General features: G+C 50.8%; 1 protein-coding gene across 1 annotated transcript in view; it reads right to left on the minus strand.

Moving 5' to 3' along the window:
* Nucleotides 1–1,444: 1,444 nt before the first annotated feature.
* DTX2 (deltex E3 ubiquitin ligase 2) overlaps nt 1,445–24,092 on the minus strand; it is a 35,336-nt gene continuing 12,688 nt past the window's right edge. The window contains exons 4-9 of the mRNA XM_054287246.1: nt 17,484–17,542; nt 3,909–3,979; nt 3,120–3,278; nt 2,879–3,040; nt 2,186–2,275; nt 1,445–2,079 (exon numbers count right to left, since the gene is read on the minus strand). Coding sequence (XP_054143221.1) covers nt 1,855–2,079; nt 2,186–2,275; nt 2,879–3,040; nt 3,120–3,278; nt 3,909–3,979; nt 17,484–17,542 — 766 coding nt within the window. The 3' untranslated portion in view covers nt 1,445–1,854. The remainder of the gene's footprint in view (nt 2,080–2,185; nt 2,276–2,878; nt 3,041–3,119; nt 3,279–3,908; nt 3,980–17,483; nt 17,543–24,092) is intronic.

Genomic DNA, 24,092 nt, shown 5'->3' on the forward strand with positions numbered 1-24,092 from the left:
CCTGGCTCTGAGAGGAACCGTGCTTATGGTTTCTCCTCATTTTTCAAAGCATCTCCCTGAGCCTCCCACCATGCCTGAGCACCTGGCTCTGCTCCCTCCCACCTCTTGGATTCCCCTGCCATGGGGGCAAAGCCGCCTTGGTCCCAGCACAGAGAGAACGGGGATTTTAGGGGATGTGCCCAAATCCAGGGCAGTCAGGGATGAGCTGCTGAGCTGGGCTGGCTCAGCACAGCCCGGCCCCTGCCCCGGACCAGCCCAGATGCAGGGAGGGAGGCTCCAGCTGATTCACACCCAGCAGCAGCTGCTGGAGATGCCTTAGGCCAGGCTCAGCAGGAAATTCTTGCTTTGTACAGGGCTGAATGAACCCTGCTTCCATTTTTGCTTCAATTCACTGCTTTGATTGCTGGCATAAGATGATCCAGGAATACAAAGCTGAGGTTTGAACTCAAGACCTCTCCCTTTTGCAACCAGGGTTGGGAGAGGAGCAGACAGAGCCCATTTGTGCAGAGCTTAGCAACACAGACACGTCACTGCAGCTCCCCAGGAGCTGCCATTCCTGCAGCATGCCCAGGTTTCCCTGGATGGTTGAGGGGTTTCTCCTTAGAGCTGCAGGCACAAGATGGACACTGGGAAAAGCTCCACCCCTCAATGGCTGAGAAAAACCTTTAATCTTGATATTGGCATGACAGGAAGCAAAGTGTTCCTCATCTGGAGAGCTGCCACAAAGCCCAGCCCCATCCCAGATTTCCCAGCAAGGAGGTGAAGTGGCAGATGGCACCAGTGCCAAGGGGATGGATTGGGTGGATTTAATGTGCAGCTGGGTCTGGTGGCTACAGGGAGAGCCAGAAACAGCTCTTCAAAAGATATCAGTCCCCAGGTGACAAGAAAAAGACATCAGCTCCCACATGACACAGAGCCTGGGGACAATGTACAGCAAGGCCACTGGGGCAATGTCCCATTTGCAAGGTGCCAGCAGCCACAGCAGAGACAGGCTCTGAGCATTGCTGCTGGCACCTGGGCTGGCCACCTCTGCTGCTGGGAGGAAGGTGGCTGGCACCAGCTGGTGGCACCAGCAGCACAAAGCACAGCAGCTCCTCCCTGCACAGGCTTCACTGAATTGCTGCCATTTCACCTGAGAGAAGGGGAGAGAGCGACAGGTTCTGCCTCTCATCGCTGGGATGAGAGGAGCAGGGCTGGCAGCTCAGAGCCAAGAGCAGGGGGCTGCAGCTTCCCACAGGGTGGGCACTGATAAGTCACCTCTGCTGGCACCATGGCCCAGAACACCAAACTCCAGTGACCAAAGCACTGGAGGCAGTGTCCTGCTGTGTCCCCCCAGCAGAGCTGAGCTCTCCCTCCTGGCTGGATTCATGTCCATGGCTCCATGGAGCAGGCTGGTTCCCCAGAGCCACCCCAAGCCCTGAGGCAGCAAGAAGGCAGAGCAGGGTCTTGCTGTGAGAATGAAGAGTTTATTGGGGCTGAGCAGAGATACACAGCAGGAGGGAGGCAAGAGGTGCCTCAGACAGGGAGCTGATGTGTCCCAAAACAAGGACCTTGAGTTCCAAGGCACTCTCCTCTCCCATCCTGTCCCCAGGCATTCCCAAAGGAAGGTCCTGCCTTCCCCAGGGGATTTGTCACCTCAGTCCCATCCCAGCTGCTCCAGGCTGCAGCCATCAATCCCACCCAGAGACACAAGCACAGCTTCTACAAAAATATCCTTCCCTCCCCCACACCCCCCCACCAAAAAAATGTGAAGAGCGGGCAGGGCTCCCACAGAACTGTTATTGCTCAGTGTGATGGGTGGTCAGACAGGGAGCTTAAGGCATCAGGAATAAGTGCACTAGTGGCCCCTGAGGCTCACTGGCCCAGGCAGTCCTCAGTGACACCCTGGGCAGCCAGCTCTGCCAGCACATTGTCCAGGTAGTTGGGGTCGGGGTAGCCATGGCCACTGAGGTTTGAGTCCATCTCAGTCTTGTGGTGGATCTCGTTCCACACCACCGTGTTGCTCTCGCCCGTGGTGTTGGAGGTGCCCACTGTGAAAATCAGGCGTCGCTTCCAGGCCACCTTCAGCAGCTCCAGCACCTACAGGGGGAGGAAAAACAAAGCTAGGAGGCTTGTGCCATGAATGCAGCCTGTCAGGAGCCTGACAGCTTGAGAAGGGTGATGCTAGCAGGGTGTGATGCCTCACCTTCCTGCCCTTCTCATTGTCTGGCAGGTAACAATAGCGAGGAAAGCCTCTGGCTGTGTATGGCATCCCAGGGTTGGGGTGCTCTGGGCCCTGCAAGAGATGAGACAGGTTTGTCATGGACATATCCATCTTCATGTCAATTGGGCAATCCATCAGCAGCAGGATCTGAGAGAGGCTCAGCCCAAACCAGCTCTTCCATGTAGAGGCAGCAAGGTATTGTTGGTGAGTACGTGTCTGACTTGTTCTTATAGGATACAAGAGTTTTACAGATCCTCCAAAAGCATGCTGGGATACAAAGCCAGATCTAAAATCTACCAAAATTCTGGTGAGACACAGCCCCAAATCACTGCCTTTTCCACGGGCTATCTTAACACCTTAAAAAGGCCACACAGCTCAAACCTTTCAAAGTTCACTCCCACCACTGAAACCAACATGAGCTGTGAAACCAGACCATGGGATGCTTCCCACCTTGTGATCATGGACAGTCTCCTCCCTGCTTCAGGCAGACATCAGAGCAGGAAAAGATCTGATGGAGGAGACCCTCACATGTTGAAGAGCAGGCAGAGCAGCTGCCGGCTCCAGGCACCAGAGGCTGCTCAGCACAGGGCTGCCAGCAGGTGCTGCACTGGATGCCAGGAATTTTCTGGGAAGCTCTCCCAGCTTGTGCTGTCTGGCAGCAGGCTGGGCACTCACCTGGATGCCCCTGCTGATGTGATACACAATCCTGATTGTCCCACAGTCCTTGTGTCCTGGCAGGGACTGGGGGAAAGTGGAGATCTCCATCTTCCCTTTGGGCTGGGTACCGGTTTTCTCCCCGTAGATGGTTTTACAGGAGGGACACTGCAAACTGCCATCCTGCAGGGGACAGAAGCCACATCAGAGCTCCAGAGCCACCTGCACACGGGGGCCTGGTGAGGATGGGCCAGCTCAGTACCTTGTTCCCGTTGGAGTACATGGCCAGCACGCAGAGCAGGTGGAAGGAGTGCTGGCAGCTCCTCAGGCGTCCCACGGCCTCTGGCCTGATGCTGCTGGAGGGGCACGAGTCGCTGTAGCCCGAGGGGGAGGAGAGCTTCTCCATGCAGATCATGCAGTCCTGGGGAGAAACCACCAGGTGGTGTGAGCACAGCCTGCTCCTGAGGGCTGACACACCAACGAGATGCTTCAGGAGGATTTCCTTCAGCTTTAATTGAGATTTAAGGACACAGAGACACGTTTCCTGATCTGGCTGGTGTTGCTGCACCCCACTTCCTGCATTGTCCAGGAGGTGGAGAGCTGTCACCAGCCAGAGAGGAGAGTATGGTTACATCCTGCTTCTCTGCAGGATGGAAAAAAAAAGCTCCAGTGGCTCTCAGGGAAGACAGAGGGTTCATAAGCATTGGCTCTGTGGTTCAAAAAAATGGTTTGATCTCTAGTTTTGACTTCTCAGCACTGAGACCAAAACCAAACTCCTTCCTCTAAAGGAAATGGGGAGGCACTGTCAGGATGAGCTGCTCAACCCACACTGTGCCTTCATCACAGTCCACTGATGAGGACAAGTCACTGCTGTCACATGTGAGTTTTGGGCAGTGCTGAGGACTCTCCAGCTCACACCAACAGTGCCACTGCAAGCAGCACCATGTCCCACACCAGACACCCAATGAGGGATGGCCCTTGGGCACTGCTGTGGTTTCCCTGGCACCCCCAGTGAACTGGGCAAGCTGGAGGTGCTTCACTGTCCTCTTACCTCATCAGCAGGAGCTCCCTTCAGCTCCTCCAGGTACTTCTTCACCACTGACTCTGGCTCTGTTGGCGTGGCTGCACAAGGAGAGATGAGACAGACAAGTCAGACACTCTGTGCTGTGATGGGCAGCGTGGGGTGAGCTAGAGAGAAGGCAGACAAGCAGGTCACTGGCCAGGATGCCAAGGAGCAAGGTCAGGGTTAGAGGGGAGAAGAGAACACTCCAACAGATCCCTACAAGCCCAGCAAAGGCTTTGCTGTCAGCCATGGCTCCCACTAGGGCTGGGAGTGCCACAGGTCTGCTCCTGTTCCCCTCACACACCCCAAGTGACACCAGGCACATCCCAGCTGGACTTTGTGCACACCAGAACCAGCTGGGATCAAACCTGGCAGCCTTGATGGGACAGAGGCTCACACAGTCTGTGTTGTCAAAGGAGAAAAAAGGCATTTCCACACCACCCCAGCAAGGAAACCCAGCAACACTCTGAGCTTCAGGCCCAGCTCTGGATGCAGCACAATGAGCTCCACATCCTCAACATGAAACAGTGGCCTTGGTCCTGAGCTTCCACACACTCACACCCGGCAAGACACAGTGCAAGTCACTAGGTGTATAAAATAAACCAGATTTTAACATGAACCCTATTTGCAGCATGAGAGAGTATCTTTGCATCTTCCCAAATAAAACCCCTGGTCCCACCCACCCAGGCACTGACACCTGAGCAGCCCCAGCCTGGTCCCTGGAGGCCCTGTGGGATGAAGCAACAAACATCACACAACAGCAAGAGCAAATCACCACTGAGTGCATCCCCTGCCACCTCAGCTCCCAGCCCACCCTCCTGGGGCTGCCCAGCAAGGCCTGGCTCAAGGAGGGAGCATCCCATGGCCCTGCCAGCACCTGGCCCTGGGGGAGAGGAGAGGAGCTCCTCACCAGCATCAGGCCTGCCACAGAGCCTGCCAGGCTCCTCCACCAGCCTGGGACACGAAACATTGGCACAAGTGATGTTACAGCTCAACCTGGCAGGAGGCAAAGAGAGATCAGATCACTTGGCTTAGGGGAACCTCATCCTTTTATCCTTCCTTCCCAAATCCACTTCTGGGGGCACCAGGAGAAAGCAGTGCTGTGCCAAACAGGCTGGCCAAGGTGTAGCTCTTCCTTCTCCCATCTCCATCCTGTCCAGGTGGATGCTTTAGCATGGAGAGTGCTGCTGCTCCCAACTCCACACTCCCAAGAGGACACAGAGCATCACTCATGGAGCAGCCAGGGATCAGAGCTGCAGCTGTACCTGCACTACCCCTCCTCAGCTCCCCCCATCCACTCTGGGGCTCCCAGGGAAGACAGAGGGCTCACAAGCATTGGCTCTGTGGTTCAAAAAGCTGCACATCAAGAGGCAGCCTCTGGAGCTGCTATTCCAGTCCAAAAAGCCATGTTTGTCACAAGCAGGAAGGAGGGGGTGCTATTTTCTGCACAAACACTTTTCATGGAGAGACAAACATGAAGCAGAAGGGAAGTGGTGTTGAACAGGCAAAGGCCTGGATGGCACAGATCCAATCCCAGGTAAAGTCCCTCACTCCCTAAAAGAGAACAAGGCAGAGCACCAACATCCTTTAGCTGAGACTGAGGAACTGTGGGCTGGACTCTCCTAAATGAAAACACAGTCATTAAGATGGGTTATTTTCAGAAGGGGATTCCTGGCCATCCTGAAGCCTGTGATTTCTGGCAGCAGCAGCAGGAGGAAGGGATGGCTGAGCACACAGAGCAAGAAGAGGAGCCCAGGAGGTGAAGGGACATTCACTCCAAGTGTCAGTGCTGGGCAGGAGGGATTCCTGACATCTCTGGTGCTCACAGCCCTGCTCTGCCTATCTCTGGACATCCCAAGGCAGATAGGTGGCAACAGGATTGAGCATTAAGCCAAGGAACAACACAGAAGCAAATGTTTTCCTCTTCAGGGCCCAAAATCCCCTGGAAAAGCATTTCCAAGAACTGTTCCAAGAGCAGGAAACAGGGAGGAGCCTGGGCCAGCCTCAGGCTTCCACCTTTGAGGCCAAGGGTTCAGCAGTGCCAGGAGCTGCTTCAAGGCCTCATCACCAGATCTCACAGGGAATGTGGCTCCTTGTCTTGCTTTTCTTAAAGAAATTCCAGGAATTCTCTGCTGGGACCTTGCTTGCATGCAGAGGATCAAGAGGCAGGAATGAGTCTGAAGGGGATGAGCTGTCCCAGCTCTCTGTGCCTGACACCCCCAGCAGAGTGCTCTATGATGTCTGTACTCCAGGCTGGCAAACACAGGGTGGCACTTTCCACATGGGGCACTTGGAATCAGCCTCTGGAGACCTTCATGTCCTACAGGAGATGGAGGCTTCAGTTCCTTCTGCTTCACAGGTTTTAGGAAGGATGCTTCTATTCTTCTAGCTATTATCCCTCCTAAGGCCATCCACTTCCATGATGATCACTGTGTTCCCATCCCTGTGGATCCTCTGCTGCCTGACAGACAGACAGACAGACCAACACCAAGTCCTTCCCCACCCAACCTGCATTTTCCAGGTGGCTCTTTCTGAAGTGACCTTCTTGTCTCCTCTGGCTTTGGGCTGGAGGAAGCAAAGCCAAAAAGATGCACAGCCAAGGTGAAGACAGCAAGGAGGGGGTGTGACACCAGCAGCAACACCTGCCCTGCCCTTGGCTGAGAGCCCCAGCTCACCTGCCCCCACCTGCACAGCAGATCTCAGCAGCTTTAGAGCAGCTCAGCTCGTTCAGGGTGGTGGGGGATGTTCCTTCCACAGAATCCCCTGGGACTTTTCTTCTCTGGAGCAGCTCCAAGGAATAAAGATGTCACCCAAGAACTGGCCAGGCTCATTCAAATGAAGTCAATGAAAGGAGACAAAAGTTCTGGTGCAGAGCTGGGTAACAGCAAGACAGGAAAGTCCCTGGATTTTGGGCATTAGGATGGAGCTGGGGGAACCAAGCAGGCAGAAGGTGATGCAGCCCTCAGCTACCCTGAGGAAACCCATGCCTGATGGATTTGCACTGTGGCATCTGCAATCTGTCCCTGTCACTTTGCTGTGACAATGCTCTAATGCATTTAGAGCCACCAGAGCTGCCTGGAGAGACAAAGGGCTGGGCAGCCCTGACACTTCAGAAAAATCCATCCCCAGCTGCAAGGATTTCCAATTCCAGTTCCAAAGAAGAGGCTGAGAGCTCTCTTTCAGGAAGGGCAGCAAACCCACATGGCCCTCCTTGGGCAGAGCAGCACGTCTGGCTGGCCACAGCCCAGCAGCACAGGGGGAGCCAGCTGGGACCATGGCACGAGCCACGTGTGCTCCAGCACATGAATCACTTCCTTACAGGGCTGTTTACTCCATAATGAAGTGTTTGCCTCCAAATCTTTGTTCTGGCCATCCCCTGGGATCATCAAAGCCTGGCCAGTCCCCAGAGTTGTCTGGATTCAATAGTGGATTGAAAATGGACTGGAAGAATCAACCGGTGCCGTTTATCTCCAGCTGGCCCAGAGCTGTGCTACACATTTATCCAGGATGCCAAAGAATGTTTACCATTCTTTCATTTACAAAGAGAGGAATATCAAATTGTTTTTAATGCTTCCTCTTCCTCCCTGTAGACAATAAGCTGCTTGCTGCAGCAAGGGCTTTCCATGGGCAACATTTAACAGATGTGTTTTGAATCCTTGCACAGCAACCAGTAATGACTCCTTCTGTAGCCCAAAACAAGCCATATGCTTTCCAGCAGGCTTTTTTTTGATACCCTCTGCAGGCCAGCCACTGTTATTCCTAGTCATTGTCATGGACAGTCACACAGCTCCCATCACCTCTGCTCCCTGGACGTGCAAAGCTCTATCTACAGATTTCTCCATATTCAGCATTTCAGCAGGATGCTGGTCAGAGCATCCCTGTTTCTGTCTCCTTCAGCAGATGTTTCCCCATGGGAACAGCAAGATGTCCCAGCTCTGAGGGGTTCCCCAGTCCCACCCATTCCACAGGCACTGGCACAGTCTGTACCTCCAGCTGCAGGGGATAGGAAGGAGGATGAGTGTGCTCCTCTCCTTCCTCACTGCAGCACCTGCAGTGATTGCCCATCCCAGAGAGGATGAAACCTCCTCACCAGGTGGAAGTGGGTAACAAGTGACTCAGCAGAGCCAGGCAGCCCCTGGAGGTCCTTGCAAAGGTTGGGGAGGCCAGCAGCATGCACAAACAGCATGTGGAGAGAGCAGGACAAGTCACACCTGCCCTACTGCCTCCCTGCCAGGTCCCAGCAGCGCTGGCACAGGGCAGCACCAACCCATGGGGATGGCAGAGGCTGCCAGGCCCTGTGCCAGCCTGGAGAGCACAGAGCCTGCCCAGAGACTACAGCCTCCCCAAGCCCTGCAGCACCTGGCAGTGCCAGAGCCATCCCTGCCAGAGCAGCAACAGTGCTAACGAGTCCTGACTAATTAGTGCCTCTGTTTAACACACCTCAGCTTTTCACTGAGCCAGCTGCAGTTCCAGCAGCACTGCCTGGGAGCAGCAGCAGGGAGGGAGAGGGGGCTCAGCAGGGGCACTCTGCACCCATCACCAGCTGGCTGTGGTCAGTGCAATGCTGGGTTTGGTCCTGGATGCAGAGAGCTCTGTGTGAGCTCTCCATGATGGGAAATCCTCAAGGGATGTGGCCAAAAACACACAATGCAGAAATTCAGGCACAAAACGAGCCCATCTCTGTCTGCTGACAGCACCAGGGTCTGTGAAGGGAAAGAACAGGCTGGCCAAGAGTCAGGCTCAGTACCTGCACTGCAGAATAATGTTCCTCAGCCCTGAGGGGTGTTGTACAAACACAGCTTGTTCCTAGAATGGACTGAATACACTCTGTATCCCAGAAGTGAAGCACTCCACAGGACTGGCATCCCAGCCCCCACCAACAGCAATCCTGCTTTTTAAAATAACAGGGGGGATTTTACCAACCTAAAGCACTGAAAGGCTCCCCTTCTCATGGGTCAGGGTGGGGAAGGGCTGATCTGCAAGTCTCCTCTGCAGGATGAGGACAGCTGGGATAAATCCTGCCATGCTGGATGGAAGGAGGAGATGTTTGATGCCCCTTTCCCATTGCATCCTTCCTGCTGGTGCTGCCTCTCTGCTCCTCCAGATGTGTCCCAGCCCCAGCAGGTGGCATTGCAGAGCTGGCAGGGAGGTGACAGCCTGCCCTGGGGCTGAGCCAGCGCTGAGGAACTGCAGTGATGCTGATGGGGTGCACAGACACAGAGATACAGCTGCTGCACACACCCAGCGCAGGGTGTGCTGCTCTCACCTCCTAGCCCATGTCCCACCCTTCCCACCCCCTGCCCTGCTGCTCTCCCCACCCAGCCCAGAAGTCACAAGACAATTCTCCTGCTAACATCCCACCCTCACAGCAGCCTGGCTGCTCACACAGTGCCAGGGAGGGCTGGATGCTGGGAGCAGGCAGACCCCACAGAGGAGAAGGCAGCAGCCAGCCAGGCTGTGTCTGTGGCCACCCTGTGACCTAAAATACAGTGTTTCATGTCACTGAGCAGCAGCAGGTGACCAACAGCAGTGCAGCCATGACCAACAGCAGTGCAGAGCCCTTCTGTTTTGGGCTCCTTCAGAAACTGGGGCAAGCCAGTGCCTCTGTGGGAGGGCCTGGCCTCACCACAGCTCCCTTTTGGCACTTTGCAGGGCATCCTCACCACCCAGCCCTCATTCCTGCCCATGCCACAACCCCACCCCACTGCCAGCTGGCTCCTCATCCAGCCCCTGTGCCACCCTCCTCTGCCCAGCTCTTCTCCTTCACCTCCCATTTTCCTTTGCTCCTCCTGTTCTCTGCTGCTTCTCCTGCCGCCCCTGCTTTCTCCTCCCCCTCCATCACACATCCTACTCCACATTTGCTTTCTCACTCCTTCTCACAGCTCTCTCCAGAATGCATTTCCATAAAATACCTCCCTCCTCATTTCATTTCTATTTTCCTTCCTGCCTCCTTCAGACAGCTTTGGACCTCATGGACTCCAAAGAGAGAAAAAGGTACAAAAAAACTCTCCCTAGACAGGCAGATGCCTCTTCCTCTCCATCTCTGGGCTCTTTCCTTTCTTAAATGCAGAGATCTGTGTTGAGCATCTCCAGTCCCACCTGGCTTATCCAAAGGGGGACATGCTGTAGGTGAGGTGGTGTTGACACCCCAGTGCCAAGGCTGGCAAACAACCCCTACAGCTACACCAGGCTGGATTCACACCTGCCTCTGCAGAGTCCCAGGCACAGGGATGGGATTGAATGGGACTGGATGGGATCCAGGCTCTCAGCTCTGTGAAGGTGAGAGGTGCCAGTGGGATATGAAGAGGAGAAATGAAAGCCCTGCCCTGGAGAGGGCTCCACTCAGCAAGAGAGCTGAGGTCATCCATCCCTTCCTGACAGCACACATCCACCTGAGAGCGCTCCACCTCACTCCCTTCCACCCCAGACTGAGGTGGAGAGAACAAATCCTCTGCAGTTTGACCTCAAAAGCCCTACATGACTCAGGAGCCTGCATGTCTGGGAGATCCTTGTCATCCCATGACTCAATCATGACAAGCATGGCTCACAAAGGAAATCTTCTCTGCAGAGCACATATGGATTTGATGTTCTTCTCAATGGTCCCACCAACACCTCAGAAGGTCCTGGTATGTGGACACTCCCCAGGAGGGTGCAGCAGGATCACAGGGGAGGCTGGTGCAGTCTGACATGCAGAGCACAGATCTGTTCCAGCTTTCATTTTGTGTGGAAACAAGCTGACCTACCACAGGACCACACCTACTTTACCATGTCATTTTAGAGGTTGTGAGAGACCCTGCAGGTCAGGGCAGACATGTCCTGGGATGAACATCATCAGTCAAACCAAGAGCCAAGAGGGTCGGGGGAGAGAGACAAGAGGAAAAGAGGGGTGCAGAGAGATAAAGAGAAGGATATGGAAGCAAATATCAGAGTTTGAGCAGGAACTACCTTTCTTGGACACTTTCCTCCCCTCCTTAACTGAGCTGTGTTTTTTAGTGGCCTTATGGGTGCTGGCAGCTTGAGGCACACGGGTGAGGTGCACGGGCAGTCCGGCGGCTGACATCAGAATAGCTGTCATGCCTACAGTGGTACAAGGTCAACATGCAGGAAGGAAACAATGGGGAAACACATTCATTAAAAAAAACCAACTTGAACCTTTCAAAGAAAATTAAAATCAAATAAAATAAAACCTTTAGCCCTTAGTTGGGAGGGTGTAAAACGTCCGAGAGGTCACAGGGTGGGAGTCAGCACAAGGAGAGGATCTGGAGGTTTTCAGAGTGAGGAGCCCAGGCAGCAAATTAAGGGAGGGAAATGTGGGCACATGGCTTGTCTGCGACCCTTTGTGCTGTGTGACTTTCCTCTTTGGGCTTTAGGGCTGCTCAGGCACTGAGTTTGCTGTGGTGCAGAGCTCCCTGCTGCCCTGCAAGCAGCCTGAAGGATGAAGGGCATCACCCATAACCCCTACAGGTCCTGCTCAGCTGCTGCCCCCTAAAACCAAACATTTCAACAGTGTCACACTGAACCAATCCCCCTTCAAACACACCAGGGCAGAGCTGCCCCACACAGCCTCTCCTCCCTGGCATTTTGGTTTTCCCTCAATGCAATCCTCATCCCCCCCCACCCCAGCCAGCTGTATCCATGGGATGCAGTTTGATAAAACTCATGAATCATTAAAAAGGACAGCCATTCCCTGAAGGTAAAACTGGCACACACAAAGCTACAGGACTGATCATGCTGATCCAAGATGATGTTTGCCTGTGAAATCCAGGCTGGTTACAAATCATAACATTTCCAAGGTACCATCCTGCTCTCACACTTACATCCAAGTGAACACCTGCTTTTGCTTTCCCTAGAGCCACTTCCCACCTGCAAAAGCCAGCACCAGAAATAAGAAAAAATGCTTATAGCTGCAAACCAACAGCAGAAAACCTAAAAGCCAGCATTTCCTCAGAAATCCCCTCTGAGGGCAGACCATGCAAACCACATCCTAATGCTACAGACATTCCAGCTCAGAAACACATGGCCAAAGCTGAATTTCCAAGCATTTTATTTTTGCAAGCCTCTATTCAGTCATATGGGGAAAGGAAGATTCTAGAGCACATTTGTTCAAGACAAAAATGAGGCACCTTGCCCACACATGACTGAAAAACCGAGTTATGATGGGAAGCATCAGCTTTGTGTGCAAGTGGGGAGACTATTTTCTGCCTCAAATATGCAACCAGTCAGGAACATGTGTCCTGTGACTACAAATCCCCTGTGCAAAGCCTGCCTCAGTGCCCCACAAGCAGAACTACTCCTACACAGTGCTGACCACAATTTGTACCTCCTTCTCCTAAGGTCTGAGCACAAATATTCCAGAAGCTGTTCAACTCTTTTCTTGACAGCTACAGTTGGATGTTTTTGCTGAAACTTTCCCATCTAGAGGGCCAAAAGGCAGACAGAAGGGGTTTCACCAGAGAGGAACAGAGATGGAGGAAGGAGTTTCCCCAGGGTTACTTTTGGAAGAGCTGGGCTGACCACAAGACCAGGCTGCCCAATGGATGGTGAAATGGAAATGGGTAACCAGGCAGCAATGATCACCCTCAAAGGGGATCCAGGTCTGAGATCTAGGGTTCCCCCAGTTCCCAGGAGCTGCAGAGCCAGAGGAGGATCTCCAAAGCACACAAAGGCTGGGTTACTTCCCCTTGCCCTACTGGCAGCACCAGAGCTCACCAGACCCAGAAATTTCACCAAAGTAACTCCCTAAAGGCCACAAGCCTATTGCAAGCTCTCAACCCATCAAAGCCAGCAGTGTACCACTCCCAGAGAGCCTTAAGGAACAGCTCAAATGTCCTCAGAACCAAAAGCTACTTGTTTTTCCATGAGTGCAGCTGAGCCCCAAAGCCCAGCAGTAGCACCACAGCTGCCCCCTGCACCCTTCAGGTCCTTTTCCCTTCCAGCAGGGAACACTCAGAGGCATTCCAAGCAGAGCAGCAGCAACTCTGACTAGAGAGGCTGCAGGAACAAAATTCTTGACAGACAGGGAAGGTCTCCCACCACAGCTGGGGAAATCATCTCAGTCTGACCCCACTGAGGCTGCACAGCACTATTCCTAGAACTGGTGCAGAAAAAGCTCTAAAAAAGCTGTTTCTAAGCAGTGCAGCAGCACTGATGGCACAGACTGACATTTGGAAAGTGAGTCCAAAGACTACCAGGGATTATCACCACCCACGCACAGCTGTCTGATAGGCAAATGCAAAATTAATGTGTTCTTCTGAAGAGATCAATACTGTCTTGCTAACATTAGCTGCCAGAGCCCAGAAAAAAAGAAAAAAAAAAAGAGAAAATAGAAGTGCAGGCTGAACAACTGGCTTCAGACTCTCAATGGCAGAGGGAGACAAAATTCAGACCAAGCAAAAAGCAGGAGGCACAGAAGCTCAGGTGAGTTCAGCTATTCTGTAACACAGCCCCCTCATACCTGGAATAACATGCCCAAAACTGCCTGCCAGCATCGTGAATCAACATAAAGGAAAAAAAAATCAAAAATCCACCATTTATTCCACAAACTTCCTTTTGTTTTTCTGAGCTGCACACCCATCTACAACTCCACACAGACACACAAGCCCAGGGCAAACAGGAGAATTACCCCAACTCAATGTTCTCCTATCTTACATTGGTCAAGAAAAGGTGTAAGTGGGAAATTACCTTTTCTTGGCCAATTTTAAACCTTCTGCTGCCTTAGGAGCCACATGCAATGAATCTTCTACTGCAGATTCAAGTCAAGAGAGCATTAAAAAATGTTCTGGTGTTATATTGCTCTGCTGCCTCATGTCAACCCCCAGCAGTAATGCTGCCTTTAAAGTTTAAATACAATTCTGGAAATCTCAGCATTATCAATCCTCTCACAAATTTGGGGACTGCAGTCCCCAGGAAGGGACATCCCTGACCCAGGCCTTAGGTGGAAGCTGTTTTCCTACAATTTGCCAAAACAATACAGACACACATCACATTTGCAGATTGAGTCTCCAATTCTCACAGTTTCAAGCCAGAACCTGTTCCAGGCATCTGTGGAGTTATGCCAGGAGCAAGTGCAGCCCTGGACCTGGAGAAATTCTCACCTGAATGCAAGCTGCAACATGACAAGCTTGCCCAGACCAAGATTGCTTTGGATATGTTCTGTGAGAGTTCCTGCTGCTCACTAGCTAGTCCAGGAGCTTGAAAAATATTATTTTATTTGTTCCTACTTTCCACTGGGCTCTGGGTTTCCTCCCTGCAAGGACTGCAGGAGGGAGGAGACAGAAAGCCTTGCAAGGAATCCTTTGGGATCTGATCTGATTCTATGTGTGCAATAACCACATACAAAACTGCCTTTTTTTTCCTTTTGCTCAAAGCCTCTTATTTGGCCAGAAATAAAAAATTAGTGGCTCCTTGGGGTAAAATTATTTTCACTGGAGCTATGACAACATCCACCAACTTTTTTTTCAGCCTGCTGTGTAAATAAGGGAGTTTTTGTAATATCCCGTGCAGAAGGTGAGCACAGGAAAAACAGCCTGACATTATGTAATGAGTGTTGGCCACACAGTCACTCACACCCAGCCCAACACCGACCTGGATTTGCACAGGCCTCAGACTGGCACAAGGCAGAGCTTACCTTCACATAATGTGAGATCTCAGAAAAGCATTGCTAATTTGTACAATTATATCCACCAGCAAAATCAGTATGGTTAGTACATCCCCAAATGCACCAGCTCCTGGAATCATGCAAACAAGAAACACCCAGTTTTATTTAACAAAAAGCTCCTTTTCAGACTTCATTTTAGACATAGTATTAAAGGGCTTTTATTTGAGTACCTTGCCACCCCTCAGCCCCAAGGGACAGCAGCTAAAATGCATTATTCCCAGGAAATGTCAGTCCAGCTGATCCTTAAACACCAGCTCTGTGGTTAAACAGTTTGCTTAGACCTGTTTGGCATTTCACTCTACTGATCAAATACTTGAGGGAAAAGAAAAAGCTTAAAAGATAAGTTTTCACATGCACTTTGAAGTATTAAAATAGCAGAAAACAAGGAAAAAAATATACTTTTTTGTAGAAAACATGGTTTTAAAGTTAGCTTCATGATTTCTGGGATCCCAAGGGGTGCTTTCAGAAGATGTGGGGTTGACAGTGTTACAAAGCCCCAAGCACACAAACAAATCCCAGCTTCTAATTCAGACTCACAGCATTCCTCATCTCCTGTTTAGCCACCAGAAGTTCCCTTTGCATCCAAGAGTTGCACCTGCAGCATTTCTCAACATCACCCATGAGATTCAGGGTTGTATCTGTCCAGCTTCAAACCAGAGCCAAAGCTGCTGAGATACCAGGGGATGGAGACCAAGACACATTTCCCAAAATAAAAATAAAGCCTCTTTCATTTAATCTGAGACTTCTCTCCCCCCACAACACTGTCCTCCCAGCCTTCTCCACTGATGCTGTTGGAAGCAGTCACACAGTGGGGACTGGGAAAACAAAAGGAGCTCAGCCTGTGTGAGAGAATAACCTGAGGAATGAGTAACTTGCACACCATCAGCAGGATTTTAATTATGAACAAAATACCACTTCCCAGAAGAGGCTCTAAAAACAGAGAGCAGAGCATAGAGGGGAAGAAGGTGTCCCTAAAGACCCAGCTAATTAACATTTCAGCAAAACTTTTCCTTTTTACCAGAACCCCATTGCTTGCTTTTCACCAGAAATACCCCCAGAGATTTACCTTCCTTCCACTCCCTAATTAACGTGTATTAATCTTTCCTCTGCTTCCATGTGACTTTGAGGACTCAAATTTATATTTCCCTCCTCCCTTGCACCTCTGAGGTGTGGGACACTTGGCAGCAGGCAGCACAGCACCCAAAACTGTGTTGTGTAAAAACCTGGATCCCAAGGAGCTGCTTCTGCACTTCCCCACATCTCCATGTGCCCCATGCTGGCTGCCCCAGAGAGAGGTAAAGAATAATAAAATGAGTAATTATCCCTTCTTTTACCCCCCCAGACTGCAACAACACAGATACCAATTACAATTTTAACCATTTTATTTTATTAAATGGCAGCAAATGGTTTATTCTGTTGGGATTTCCTGCTGCCTTTTCTATCTCAATGTAGCACCAGACTGCACACATTCACCTCCTGTGCAAGGAGAATGAGATCACAGCAACAACATCAACACAGCCTGGATTCATCAGCTCTGTGCTGTATTTACCTTTCTGTGATTAAGCACCTCATGACACAGGCAGGGCATGAAAGGCTGAGCTGTTACAAGCAAGGGGAGCTCTGCTCAGGCCACCCACCTAGACAGGGGCTGAGTTTGACTTCACACCTCGTTTCCACAGTGATTTATTAAGGAGGAATCAGATGGGCTGCATGTCAGAGGACACCTGGGTTAGTTTTCATGCAGTGCCAGTCTGGCTGCAGACACATGCAGGGCAGTTCTCAGATGGTGCCAATGTTAGATGAAGGGAAACATCAATCCTTCTCAGCCAGGGTAAAACCGGGCACTCAACAAGAGACCCAACAGCTTTTGTGGAATAAGGTGGGAACCATTGTCTTGAAAAACAAGAATATAACTGGCTCTGCTCGCTCAGGAGCAAAGTTTGGTGTCCCAGGAGCTAATAACCTCAAGAGACCATGCATGGACAAGAGACAGAGGAAGGAGAGGGTTAACACACATTCTGTAGAGTCTGAAACAGAGAAAACTCAAGAAAACACCAGATATCAGACGTTTAGCACTCCTCCACCAGGTAATGATGCACTTCTGAGAGCACAGCTGGTACCAGAGCACCCAAACCCCCCAGTTCCACCACGCCAGGGGCACTGGTTTGGCACTGGCTGAGCCAAACACAGCGAAGGTGCCACTGGCTTTTGGCACAGCAACACTTCCACGGGAAGCTGACAGCACAAGTTGTTATTTTCAAGGCAAAGCCATTTCAACTTTAACAGGCCAATCTACTCTGAAAAGGAGCATTGAAAAGTGGCACTTTCATCCCTCCCAGATATATTGCTCAGTATATTTAGTGGTGTGTTCACAGGTTTGGATAACAAGCAAACCAGGAGACAATGTCTGATTCAACTTCTGTCCCCCTTTCCCAACACAAGGTATCACAATCCTCTTTAAGCTAAGGACCATCTGAGCTTTTTTTAAATAAAACCACATTGTAAAAAATCATATTAAAAACCACACAAAATCTCACACCACTCCTCTCCTTTGACTTTAAAAAAAGCAGAAAATAGCAGCTAGCACTGAGCTTGATTCACAGGCCCTTTCCTTTGCTACTTGCTCATCCACATGTACAGAAGAAGATGAATAGCCTTAAATAATCTCACTTATTTTGAAAGACTCAGGATGATAAAAACAGTTCATAAGGTTTATCTATTCCATTCCCCCCCAAATCTGCCCTTTTTGCTTTTCTGGAAAATCTTTGGGCCTAAAACCTTAAAGGCCACCAACGTTTCTGACTCTTTCCAAAAGTCGAAAATAGAAAGTAAATTATACAGAAAAGCAAACCTCTCATTCACCTACTCCTAAGGATTGAACAAATAAAGCACAGAGGAGTTCTTACCTGCCAGGGCCTGGCTCACCCTGCTGGATTTGGACATCTTGACAGGCAGGGCCTGGGCACTGGAGAGGAAAGAAGAGATGACTTTAACAGCAAGGATTAGAGCGAGCCAAAATAAAGAGAACTCAGCAATGCTCTGCTCCCTCCTGAGGGCCCTGGATATATGAGCAGGGATTGATTGCTCAGATGAGCCCCAGCTGGGACCCTCACCCATGGGCCCTCCTCCCCTGCTCCTGCAGCTGTACTTAAGGAGCTGTGTCCTTACCAGAGCCCTCTCCTGCATTTACTTACCTGCAAGGGGAGCCTCAGAGCTCTGCTGTGTGAAGCTGCTTCCAGCCCCATCTTCTCCTAACTCACCCATTCCTCCTGCTGGACCCTGCTCTGATCCTGTGATACCTCCCTGCTCTCACCACCCACCCACAGAGCTTCCTGTGAGCAGCCAACCTGCACCAATATCCAAGGGGGAGGAGGGAAGGAAGGCTGGAGGAGACCTAGAAGAGCTTGGCCTATTCTCATTTGGAAATCAAGAGAAGATGGACACCAAACATGCCTTCCAGGTTCCTCACCTACTATTTTTGGCAGTGCTGGCAGCTGTACTTCACCTTTGGGACACATGGGCAGCCAGGGTTATGCCATTAGCAGAAGAGAGGGAGGAAAGGGGAGCAGCAGCATCAACACTGATGGGGGTCACTAGAGAAGAAACCAAGCTGGATCTACATTAGCAGAGGATCCACATACTTGAAATTCAAATGGAATCCATCCATATGGATCCACATACTTGAAATCCAAATGGTGGCACAGAGAAGCCACCCAGGACTTTGTCTCATGTGGCCCCTGTGTCTGGGATGGATGAGGCTCATGCACCCCGGCAGCAATTAATGCATGGTGCATTCACACAACAACCTCCAAGGACTCTCCAAAATGACACAGACCTGGCCAGCTGCTTAGGAATTCAGAGACTAAGGTGGTCAGGAGCCCAAATCTCACTATTTAAGGGAAACCTTCTTCTGTCCAGCTGGGATGCAAGAGCTGCCCTGCCCAAAAAGGTACCACAGAGGTCCCTCCTTTCAGTCTTGCTAAATCTTTTTTCATGTTCAGATAAGAATGATCAGGGCTAAAAAGATTTTTGAGTGACACAAGTGGTTTTTGTTTTCCACCCCACCTGTCCCCTCTCCTACCTGCCTCAGTTTGGAACAGGTTCCCAGAAGTGTGCTGGCCTCCCTGGAGAGCCCAGGGCTTGGTGCAGCTCTGGCCAAGTGAGATCAGCACCCCCAGACCCTTATAAAGCTCTCTGGGCCACAGAGGTTTCCCTCCTGCCTCTTTCAAAGGCTGTGCTTTCCCTTCTGCTGCCCCAAATTTCACAATGCCTTCAAATGATGCAACAGATTTTTCTGGCTCCAATTCAAACCCACCAAACACAGGGAAAATCTTCCCTGTGATTTCAAAGGGCTGTAAATCAGATGTCTTTATGACTCTCTTTCATTCCTGATTCACCCTCTTTGTCACAGCTCTTTCTTAGGTATTTCCCTACTTCTTTATTTCATCCCTTTGCTTCATCTCTGCCTTTATGATCCTCTTCAGAAGATGGCAAGGAGCAGGACTCCTCTAGCTGCAGACATATTTGAGGACCAGGAACTTGACAGAACAGCTCCTAAAAAATCAGAGACATTGGACATTCCCTCATTTCCTCCTGAGAAGCCAAGAAAACACCACTGAGCCTGGGCACCCCCTCCACCCCAGCCTGTGACCAATACAGAAGTTTGTGTTTTGTGGCCATGCCCTGAGATCTGAGATGAAGCAGCACCTTGGGCGCTTTCACTTCCCCATGGAAGGTAAAAATAAAATAAAGCACAAAGCTGAACCTTCTGCTGTGCCAGGAAAAGAGGTGGGGGCAGGGAATTCTTGTAATAAACTGGAGCACAGGGACATTACACCTGAGGCTGGAGAAAGCAAACCCAGAGCTGCCCTGGGAAGGGGATCACTGGTAACCATCAAGGCAGAGAAATCCTTCACTCTTGTTTTCTACTTGTGGGACTCAAATCCAATCATCCATGAGTTAGAACTTGTATGAAGTTGTGCTGGTTTCAGCTGGGATGGAGCTAATTTCCTTGCTAGTAGCTGGTTTTGATTTAGGGTGAGAAGAATGCTGATAACACAGGGATGCTTTAGTTGCTGCTGAGCAGTGTTTACTCTAAGTGAGGCCTTTTCTGCTCCTCACCCACCCCAGCAGTGAGGAGGGTGGGGGGCACAAGAAGCTGGGAGGGGACACAGCTGGGACACCTGACCCCAAGTGACCCAAGGAATATTCCAGAACACAGGATGCCATGATCTGTAGCAAAACCAGGGGGAAAACTGAGTGGGGGCTGCTGCTTGGGAATGGCTGGGCAGTGGTCAGTGGGTGTGAGCAATTGCTTGGTGCATCACTTGTTTTGTAGTTTCAATTATCATCAGCATTATTATTTTCCTTCCCTTCTCTGTCCTGTTAAACTGTCTTTATTTTAACCCACAATTTTTACTATCTTTTCTTCCAGTTGCTTCTCCCTCCTGAGGAAGGATGGAGAGAGTTGAGGGGCTGTGTGGTGATTAAATGTCTGCTGGGTTAAACCACAACAGAAGTGAGAAGAGCCCTTGAGGTCTGCAGAGAGAAACACAGGATAAGCACTTGATGCATTTGCAAGCAATCAAGTTTGGGAGGCTGTGAGTGCACTGCAGATAAATTATTACCATCCATGAGCCAGGAACCAGATAAATTACCATGCAGGAACCAGTCACTGGTCAGCTGCACTCCTGCTGTAAAGGCAAAGTGTGTCAGCTTTGGCTGCTGGAGGCTTTGAGCCAACTGACGTGATGATGGAGAAACCAAAAACTTCTTATTTCACTAAATACTCATTCACTAGCAGCATCTCAGCTGACAGTGCTGTGGGATATGCTGAGCCATCCACTCTGCACCGTGGGAGCAGGGCTGCCACGCTCCCTGAGCTCTGTTACAACTGCAGAAAGCCCAGAGGGTGATGAAATCAAGGGAAATGCACAGAGCTCTGAGGTACCACAGCACTGCCTGGGCAGGTCTGCAGTGACAGTGCGTGGGAGGAAGTGCTGCTGTGCCAAAAAAGGTGAGGAAATGCTCCCAGAGCCTGCCCTGGGTCTGAAGTGGGGGCTTGGGGGAGGAAGGGGATGAGGTAACAAGGAAGGATGTTGCCATTGTAGTGTAATGTGGACAGTTCATCCAATAACGGAGCAGCACAAGCCCCACATATTCCAGCATTGCCTCATCAGTGCTGGCTTCTGGGGAGAGGTCCTGGTAATTTACTGAAAACAGCTGAGTTAGGAGAAAAAATGATGTTTTGGGTAAGGGAGATGTGGGTAGCATCAGTGCAAGAGCAAGCACTGCAGTGTGGAGAGATGAGAAGGAGCCACTGAGCCACCTGCTCCCTCTGCCCATGGAGATTGCTCACCAGGAGGTGCCTCTGACTCCTGGCCAAGTGCTCTTGCAGGTGCTTGCAACACCTGAAAGTCAACACCTGAGTTCTCCGAAAGTGTCCTGGTGTCAATTCCTCCTTCCTGGTTCAATTCTGTCCTGCTGTTTGCTGCAGCTCCTGCCCTCCCACTGCTCTGTGTGCTGGATGTTCCTGAGTGTAACAGGGATCACCAGATTGTGAATAAAAAGATGCAAAATCAGAGGTTCAGCAAGAAGATCCTGGTAAGATTTCCTACCACTGGCTCCCAGGCAGCTACAGGAGGCAGGCAGGGCACACTGAGATTCCAGCATGACAAACACACTGGCTTCTCCAGAATTTCAACAATCTGCAACACCAGTGAGACACCAAAGCACAAGTCCAGCAAGGAGCTGTGTCAACAGCTTGGAATCCAGGGCTGCTGCCACTTCAAACACGGGGTGGCCAGGTTGGAGCCATCACCAGAAGCCTGTAGGGACTCACCCTCTCCACCTGGTGTGGCCCTTTCTTCCTTCCTCTCCCCTGCACACAACCAGCAGGCCACAGATCTCTGTATCACAGCATCTTTGTAGCCCTCTGGGCAACAGCCAACACTTCTCACAGAGCAGGGCAGCATCCAGCTCTGCTTCACACTAAGAGCTACCACAGCTCCTTAAGGTCCAGACCCCTTCCCAGGGCTGCCAGGTGACATTAATGTCACATGGTGGTAGCACCCTGCTGGCTAAAAGGGCTGCAGGACAACTCACAGTGGGCACAGTGGAACCAGCACCAGGAGGGCTCCTCAGCACCCAAGGAGCTCAGGGCAATGCCTGTGGACAAAGCTGAAGGATACAAAGGTGGAGGGAAAGAAGGCAAGGCCCTGGTTTGGGTCATTCCTGATCCTACAAAGCACAGACTGTGCACTGTTCCCCATGGGAGATTTGGGGTGCAGCACCAGAACATTCCTGTCACAAACATCTTTTATGAAAAATCCTTTCTTTAGGATTTTTTCTCCTGAGAAGATGAGAGGCCTCAGGAACAAAATGTAAACAATGATTATCTGCTGCTGTGGAATGCAACAGGTGCATCTGTGATTGGTCTCATGTGGTTGTTTCTAATTAATGACCAATCACAGTCAGCTGGCTCGGACTCTGTCTGAGACAGAAGCTTTGTTATCATTCTTTGCTGTTCTATTCTTAGCCAGCCTTCTGATGAAATCCTTTTCTTCTATTCTTTTAGTATAGTTTTAATGTAATATATATCATAAAATAATAAATCAAGCCTTCTGAAACATGGAGTCAGATCCTCGTCTCTTCCCTCATCCTCAGACCCCTGTGAACATGGTCACACACCCCAGTTCTGTCACCATCCTTTTCCAGCTCCCAAGACCCCCTTTCCTCCTGGTTTTATACAAAATCCTGCCCCCATCAGCTGCCTGCCTTATTTGCAGACACAACCCAGACCAGCAGCCAAAGCCACATAAGCCCAGAGAAGCCTGCAGAGCTGCTGTAGGGATTTGCCTGGCTGGGACACTAATTAATATCCCCCAGAAGATTGCTTCCTGGAGCTTTACTAGCTCATATTACAACAGGGCACTCCTTACTGAGCTTCAGGAGTGCCTTACTCTGTAATTAGACAGTGCAGGGAGCTCTTGCCCTAGGGAATTGATGCTTTCCCATGTGTGGGGTGGCAAGGATTTGCCAGGAGGTGCCTGGGATCTGGTTAACAGTGCTGAGGTAAGGACACAGCCCTTGGCATGGCACACTCCATGTGCAGATTCCAGCACTGTCCATGAGAGAGGCCAGATTCATTAACTGTGTTTAATCCACCAGAGGAAACTAATGCACCAAGAAGCAAAACAACTTGCCCACATGTATGTAATTTATTAGCAGCACAGCCAAGGATATTAGCATCTAGTTAAGCCTTGGCACTCCTCTCTGGCTTTTCCAGTGGCTTTGACCCTCTTGAGAGCAGGAGGAAATTAAAGCGCATTTGGCAGGGCTGGAGCTCCACCCTCCAGCAAGCAGGAAATGCATTTAATCACCTCAGTGGCACAGCAGCCTGGGCATGCCTGTTCTGGGGGCTACCCCTGCTGGAAATAACTGCCAGAGCCACACAGGGAGCCAAGGCAGCTTTCCAGGATGACCTGCACCTCATTCTCAGCCCTGTAAGAGAGGTGCTGCCATTTTTAGCTGTGTTTTCTAAAGAAATTCACACCCAATTTCTTTAGAAAACACAGCTGCCATTTTTAGCTGTGTCTTCTAAAGAAATTTGGTGTAAACAACTGCACTGCATTTCAAAAACTCCCAGGGAGTTTTTGAGCCCTTCTGCCAGTTGCAGCTCAGCCACCTCTGCAAGTTCTGTGGAGATCAGCAGTTTTGTAAAAGCAAGTAATCTGTCAGGGCTGCTGTGGGGTGAACACAACACAACCTTTAGCAGACACCAGAGGATGCACCATGGCCCAGTGCTCCCCTCCCTTGGGTCTCTGAGCACAGGAATTGCACATCACAGCTAAGAGAGCACAGCCAGAAACCCGTGGCAGGATAATTAATGCAGGATAATTAGCCAAAATGGTCAGATTGTAGGGAGATGCAGGGCATTGACTGCAAGGGAAGGGGAACTAACCACCACACTATGTCTGAGGAGGGCAAGACACAGAACCTAATGGATAAAATAACCCAGGAATGCTCTGGGTTTAGGAATTAAATGAAACACATTGTTAGAGTTTGCTACTCAGGTTTCCCCTAATTCACAGAAATTAAAGGATTTTCTGCTGGGACATGGGTTCCATGAGCCTGAGCCTGTAACTCCAGCCAGGAGCAATTACACCCAGCCAGTGGCATTTCCTGCCAACCCCAGCACAGGGCTGTTGGGGAAAAGCCATCCTGAGCTGGCAGCTGGGGATGAAAAAGTGCCTTTGACACATGGCACCCTGCTGAAGACAGAGATTGCCCCCCTGTGTGCACTTGTTGTTCTGGCAGGGATAAAGGAGAGCTGCAAAACTAATCCCAAAGGAGTGAAGATCACAGCCCAAGGGACAGACAGCCAGCCAGCAGCCAGGGGAGTGGGGCTCACTGGGGGTGTGGGTTTTACACAGGTCTGACAGCACTCATACACTCCCAGGTACCCAAAGAGCTGCCACCTGCCCTGTGTGCCATAGATTTACCTGTACAATCCC

The sequence above is a fragment of the Melozone crissalis genome, unplaced genomic scaffold (genome assembly GCF_028551555.1).
Source record: "Melozone crissalis strain CALT ecotype California unplaced genomic scaffold, PUWL_Pcris_2 ptg000057l_1, whole genome shotgun sequence".
NCBI classification, from domain to species: domain Eukaryota; kingdom Metazoa; phylum Chordata; class Aves; order Passeriformes; family Passerellidae; genus Melozone; species Melozone crissalis.